At 35.4% G+C, this 7,321-nt stretch overlaps 1 protein-coding gene across 1 annotated transcript; it reads right to left on the bottom strand.

Annotated features, from left to right (window-relative positions):
- Positions 1–5,646: 5,646 nt before the first annotated feature.
- LOC140893267 (uncharacterized) lies at positions 5,647–6,367 on the bottom strand (the record flags this gene model as incomplete). Its single annotated transcript, XM_073302334.1, has 1 exon — positions 5,647–6,367. A coding segment is annotated over one exon (513 nt), but the record flags the coding sequence as incomplete, so codon positions are not given.
- Between the last annotated feature and the right edge of the window lie 954 nt (positions 6,368–7,321).

The raw sequence follows: 7,321 nt of genomic DNA, 5'->3' as shown, positions 1-7,321 counted from the left end.
GGAGATCTAATTTAAAACAAGGATCTTGCTCATCAAATCTATCGAAAGCCCTTTCAAATTTTTGTGCAACATTCAACATCAAGAAAGTTGAATTCCATCTTGTTGGCACATCTAGACATAAATAATTCTTGCTTTCAATTTTTTCGGTCACAACACATTCTTTGAACTTATGTAATCTAGCAGGAGATTGTTTAACATATTTAACTGCATCTCTAACTCTCATCACATACTCATTCATTTCTTTCAAGCCATCAACAACAATCAAATTGATTATATGAGCTACATACCTCATGTGAATGTATTCTCCTTTTAAGATAGTAGAATCCCAATTTGCCATTTTTCTTTTCAAATTACTGATTGCAACATCATTTGAACTTGCATTGTCAATAGTAATCGTTAAAATTTTGTCAATTCCCCAATCCCTTAAACATGTCTCAATTGCTAGACTAATAGCCTCACCTTTATGACTTGTAACGGGACAAAATTGATAATCCTTTTTCGTAAATTCCAGTTTTTATCAATAAAGTGAGCTGTCAAACACATATAATTGATCTTTTGAATTGATGTCCATGTATATGTGGTTAAACAAACTCTTTGTGATGAATCCTTCAAAAAGCTTTTTAAATTTTCTTTCTCAATTCCATATAAGTCAAAAATATCACGTGCAATTGTCCATGTTGAAGGAATCCTAAACTTTGGACACGTTATAGCCATAAATAATTTAAATCCATCTTCTTCTACAAATTTAAAAGGGAGTTCATCAACCAAAATCATTCTAGCCAAAGCTTTCCTACATGAATCTTGATCAAATTTCCAAGAAGTAAGACTTGTCTCACCACTTTTTGCACCTGGTTGTAGACTTAATTGTGCCTGATTTTTTTCAATAACATGTGGATTTCTTTTACATGAATTCATGTGAGCCCTCAAACTCGCAGTTCCATTTTTTTGTGAATCAGAATAAAATTATTTATCACAATAGTTGCATTTAGCTTTCTTTTCATTGTCAGAATTGGTAAATTTTGTGAAATGCCCCCATACCTCACTTCTTTCTCTTATTCATTTTCGTTTGGTTGTCTTCACTTTAGAATTTGCACATGTTTCTGTTCCGACTGAAGGTTGTGGAATGGAACAACTACCATCAACATCCATAACTGATATGTCTTCTTTCCTTGACATCTACAAAAAAAAAAAAAAAAAACAGAAAACATAAAAGCTTCATTTCAGTTTCAATTAATGAATTTTAATTTTCATTATCTATATCGAAGAAAAAACACATGCTACTGTGCTACATGCGACAATCCCATTAATACAGAAAATTAAGTTAATTTGACCTATATCTAGGCCCAACTCAATATCACATTTGCGTAAATTAGATTTCAAATAAACTTTGACAAGCTGTACAAATATTTCATTGTAACATAATTAGTTTAATTAGTGTCAACATATATAAATCATATTAAAATTTTCTCTCCTCGGCAAAATGAACATGGCCGAGCCAAAATAATATATTATATTATATTACATATATATATATATATATATCACTATAGACAATGAAATTGGTTAAATTAATATTGAAGTTAAGGTGTTTTTGCATTTACCTTGAATAACAGAACAAATCTTGGGCCTTGGCACAACTGGAATGATGCGGCAGATCGGCTTTGTAGTAACTCAGATTCCATTTTAAGATAATGATATGTTAAACATGATTAAGGGTTAGTAATTAACCAATTCCAGGGCATAATTGGACTTCAGAATTGCCAGAGGGATCGCTGCATATAAGGGTGATAGCCAAGTTCCACTTTCCATGCTATGATATGGCATATAATTTTAAATGTGACAAAAAGTGATTAAGGAGTCCTTATTTGGTAAAAATAAGTGGAAAATCAGCTCTGAAACGTCCGAAAATGGTAGGAAGGGTCCTGGGGGTCTCGAACAGTTCGGAGCCACCGAAATGAGTTCAGACCATCCGAATTCAAATACAAAGTTTGGACCATCCGAACCTGGGTTCGGAGGATCCGAACCCAGAACTTAGGAGGCTCCGAACTCCCCCAGACAGCAATGCTAGATGACTAATCCGCGATTTTTGACAAGTGTCGTACATGCAGTTTCGGAGGGTCCAAACCCAGTTTGGAGGCTCCGAAATCCGACGGATTTTTGGCTATAAATAGGGTTCTTCGGAGTCATAATTTGAATACGAATTCCCGAGTTTTCTTCTTCAGTTATATAGTGTGAGTTATACACTTGAGGGCCCTATCGGTTATAATAGAGGTTCTGGAATAGCCAAGGAGTGGTTATAGTCATCCGGGACTACCGACTTCAAAGGGCTATCGACGGACGAAGGTATGGTCCGAGAATCTATTTAAGTTTTGGGAGTACTTATTAGCTTAGTTAAGGCTTATAGAACTTGTGTAGTGATACGATGAACTTCTGAATATAGGCTTGGAACCTAGGATCCTACTATACTTGAACTAGCTTAGAGGTACGTACACATTGACTGAGATTACCAGCGAGTATACATGTTTATATGTTGCATTTATTTGGCATTATTATATGGCATGATATATGATTTACCGCTTTCTATATTCATATGTCATGTGCATATACACGTTGAGCCTATACTTTGATGTACCTGATTATAGAGCCGCTCAGCTCTATACTCGATAGTCTGTCACTGAGAGTACCGCGACGGTGGGGACATTTATGTCTAACTACTCTGGTGTACTTGACGAGTGTGGTTGCACCCATAGGTTGATCCGTGCGGTGGCAGCACTCATGTGGCGCCGGTACTGAGCATGACTTTTCAGATGGCCTTTTACCAGTAATCATGTTGCATGCACTATATACATATGTTTACTCATGTTTATGTACTGGGCGTTAGCGCTCACGTCTTAGTTATTATCTTGGACACCCTATTCCATGGGGCAGGTCGCAGGATGGACGGAGCTGGTAGTTCAAGGCAGGACTAGGGAGAAGGAGCCTTGAGGAGTTTATTATACATCAGGATTCGATATAGCTGTATAATGTTTACTTTTAAGTTTTTCGATATGGTTGTATCACTACAGTATTAAGCCTGGATATATTTTACTAAGCTGATATGTAATTTATGGATTATGTTTCCGCACGTTTTACTCTGTTAAGTATTTTGCTGTATTAAGTTTAATGCATGCTATTAGTTGCCAGTTAGTAGGTGATTCCATGCAGGGTCACTATAGGCTTCGCTGCGGGGTTGCAGAACTAGCTTTCCGGCACCCAACTTCCACGCCTTAAGAACATGAGTTTTTGTCTGAAACTCACTCTTCGTCCTTCGAATGGCTGCTGAGATTTAGACTGAAACCCACTCTTTGAGTCTTCGTCCTTCGAAGAGCGGCTGTAGTGAATTAGGATTTAGGGCAGAACTCGGGAAGTCGGGAGAATGAATATGACTGGACTTTGGTTGAAATTTTGGGTAATAGAAGGGAAGCCCATATATGATACGAGGCCCAAGAATTGGTGAGAAATATTTATTTCAGCTAGGGGTGTTCATCGGTCGGTTCGGTTTTAATTTGTCTAATTTTGGTTCGGTTTTCCGGTTTTTGGTTTATGAAAAATATAATCCGAAGTCAAACCGTTTTACTTCGGTTTGGTTCGGTTTTTGTACTATAAAGGACCGGTTTATACGGTTCGGTTTGATCGGTTTTATCATTAATAATACATAAAACAATAAAAAAAAACATAAATTTCATCCAACATGTAATTTAAATACTCCAACACACAACTTAAAGTTATAGTCATATAGTGAAAAATAAAAACTAACAAACAATACAAAGATAAATATCCAACCACAATCTTATAATATTTTCAAAAAAACTAAACAAATTTTGATACAGTTAAATTAATAATATAAATACATTGTAAAATATAATATGTTTTTTTACATGATTTCTTAGTAAAAACTTTAAAAATAAATTTTAAATGACTTACATAAACAAGAATCAACTAAAAATTACATAAACAACAACAATGAATTAAATAAACAACAATCAACTAAAAATTATTCAAAATGATTATTCATTCCCTAAATATCATCTCATAACATATATAATATAAATAAAAAAATATAAATAAAATTATTAATTTAATTCAATTTCGGTTTTTTCGGTCGGTTCGATTTTGATATATATAATCCAAAACCGAACCAAATAAACTTCGGTTTTGATATTTATATCCGAATTATAAAATACGGTTTTCGATTCGGTTCGAACTTTGACTTTTCCGGTTTGGATTTCCGATTTTTTTGGTTTTATTCGAAATATGAACATCCCTAATTTCAGCCCATATATAATTTAATTAAATGTATTATAAAAATTCGGTTATTTCGGTTAAACCGAATTGTCCAAAAAAAAAAACCGTAATCGAACCGATTTAACCGAAATAACCGATTTTTCAGAATTTCAAAACCGAATTATCGAATTGACCGAATCGAATTTTTGAATACTCGGTTTAACCGAATAGTTGCACACCCCTAATAGGAACTGGAGGTTCTTTCAATTTTGGGAATCTGGCCGTGTTTAAAAATGTTCTACAGTTTGCTGATGGAGGCTTGAAATCTACAAAGCTGCCCTTCCCCTCTTTGATTTACTGTCTTTTGGAGTATCAGAGGTTCATCAAATTGTCACCGAGAATTGTTTGAACTACCTGATGACTAGAAGATTGGAATTGTTCTACTTAAGGAGAAACACAAGATTGACTTGCCATGGACTGAAGCTGCAGTTGCTGATGATGTTGTGCCCGATGTTGCCAACACGGGTGACAACACTGAAGAATTTGTGCTTCCACCCTCTACACTGGATTATTCTCTCACTAACATTTAGGCACTGATGGCCCATGCTGAGAAGAAGGATAGCCCAAACCCGAGAGGACTTGGAACTGTACAGTTCTCTGTTAGCTCATTGTAGGGAGAAACTTGGAATTTTTGGCCAAAAAAGGGGATATAGTGCACAAGTTGATGGAGTTGGTCCTTCTGGGACAAAGGAAGTTGATGAGAAAGCTGAAGATTATGAGAGATCTTATAGTGATTAAGTTTAAATTGATTCGTGTCATTCCCATTTTTGTCCTTCCTTAGCTTTGTTTCTAAGATTAATATGTCTATTTTTGTTTTGATCTAGTTGCATGCTTTTTTTGTTAAATTATGCTCTAACTATATTAACCCTTCTTCCCCACTTATGCCATAGCATTTGAATAATAGAATCCCTAAGTGTAATATTACATGTTATCCGTCGTGTTGCCAATACGAGGGGAAAACACCTTTAGAAGAAGACTTACAAATTCAGGGAAAAAAATGTTTTAAACTCAGGGGGAGTTTATGTTTAAAAGTTGATTGAACTGAGTTTTCTCAAAAAATACAAAAAATGGGATATTGAAATAAATTTTAATTCCTTGAAATTTTCAACCTTGATTTAATTGATAATTATTCGATTTTGCCTTCTAGATAAAGATAGGATCTAGGATAAATATTTGATTTAATTTCGTGTGTTATTTATATATTTTACGTATTTATTTTCTAGTGCATCGTGTTGTTTTTGGTGGTGTTGCAACACCGAAAATAATACTAAGTATTGATTTTATCGTACAACTGCAGTACGATTTATGTGACAATTCCTTGCCAACATCGAAACAAGAGAATTTTATTAATTTTTTTCCAAGAGAACGAATCTTTAGGCCACCACCAATTTGCATACAACCCAAGATATACACAAATCTAGACCAATTAACACTTCCAAAAAATTCATGATCCGTCTAATAAATTAATCTCTAAAGTGGGACATTTAAAAAATTCCATCCCTCCCAGCATGAATAATGGATTCACTAAAAATCAAGGAAGCAGATCATCTCCGAACAAATAGAGCATTTTCTCCACGGCCCAGCTCGGCGACGACGGCCGCGCGGGGACGGGGAGCAAATTAACCCTGCAGAGTGGACAAGAGAAGCGGCTATCATAACACAGCCACTTCTCCAGACAGTTGTTGTGGAAGACATGGCAGCAATTGCTCAACTCCCACACCTGGCTGCTCTTCCTCAACCTGTTCAAACAAATGGCGCACGAGAAGTCGCCGTTTTCGGGCAGCCTGTGTTCCATGTTTCCGAGGGCCGTTAAAGGGAAACTGTTCCTCAGTATCCGAAGATTGGAGGATGATGAAGACAGACAGCGAGGAGAGGCGGAGACGGTGGCGGAATTGGAGAAGCTGGTGAAGAGATTGAGAGCCAAAGATAACACCCATCTCGTCACCGCGAATACCAGAGCTGCTTTACAAAACACAATCTGATCACAAGCAGCCATACTGGAATCTGATCTTGGTATATATGAATGTGCTGGAATTAAACAAACTTAAGGGGGGATCGGGGGAGGGATCCATTAGCCTCATGCAATGTATATATAGATAGATAGTTGTATATAAAGTTAATATTTTACATAATGGCTGACGTTGCTTTGCTTTATTTTTCTACTTTTGGACAGCAAAACCATTTATCCATAATCGAATTAATTAATTAGGCACGAAAGATTATCTTTTACGAACAAGAATAACAAGAAAAGGTTTGCCTAATGATGATGACGATATCCACGATACCAAAAGCTGAAAAGATAATATATGGCCATTTTACACATCAGAATGAGCCCTTTTTTGAATAACTTTTGGTGGCATCAAGTCAGCTAAATGAAATTCACGTAGATGATATATATAATCAATCTTATCCAACCATTGAAAGTAGATTTAGTGGAAGATTTTTTTGAGCAACTTTAGCTTGCGAATACCTCGTCAACACCTGTGTCTCACTTGCTCTGCTGTTGAAAGATATGGATTTGATTGGTCGTGCATGTCACTCGGTGCGAAATATTAGATGATAGTCATCATATTTCATCCAGCATTATTATTTTCATATTATATATCGTTTGTCATCACATCATCCCACGAACCAAATTCATGATTAATGAGCATTTTGCTAGCTAAATAATTACTTTTTATTCATTTTTTTTTCAATTTTATATTTACTTGAATGAATAGTATAGAGGATAATAATTCAAACATAAAGTTCTTGGGAGTCTTGGAGATAAATCCCCAAACATAAACTAAACTTTAGGTTCAGTCCCCGTGTCATAATATTTTATCCTGCACTCCCTAATACATCAAAAAACTTATTTTGCACTCCCTCTTCCACATAATAAATTATTTTATCGTTAATTTTTTTCTCCAAAATTATTAACACTAATTTTACGTCTATTCTTTCTTCTCTCACACAGAAATCAAACCTCCTCCTCCTTCTCCGTCCAGAAAAATCATGG

The sequence above is a fragment of the Henckelia pumila genome, chromosome 3 (assembly GCF_033568475.1).
Source record: "Henckelia pumila isolate YLH828 chromosome 3, ASM3356847v2, whole genome shotgun sequence".
Classification (NCBI taxonomy): Eukaryota; Viridiplantae; Streptophyta; class Magnoliopsida; order Lamiales; family Gesneriaceae; genus Henckelia; species Henckelia pumila.
Note: the sequence above shows the minus strand (reverse complement) of the source record. Positions and strands in the feature narration are given on the sequence as shown.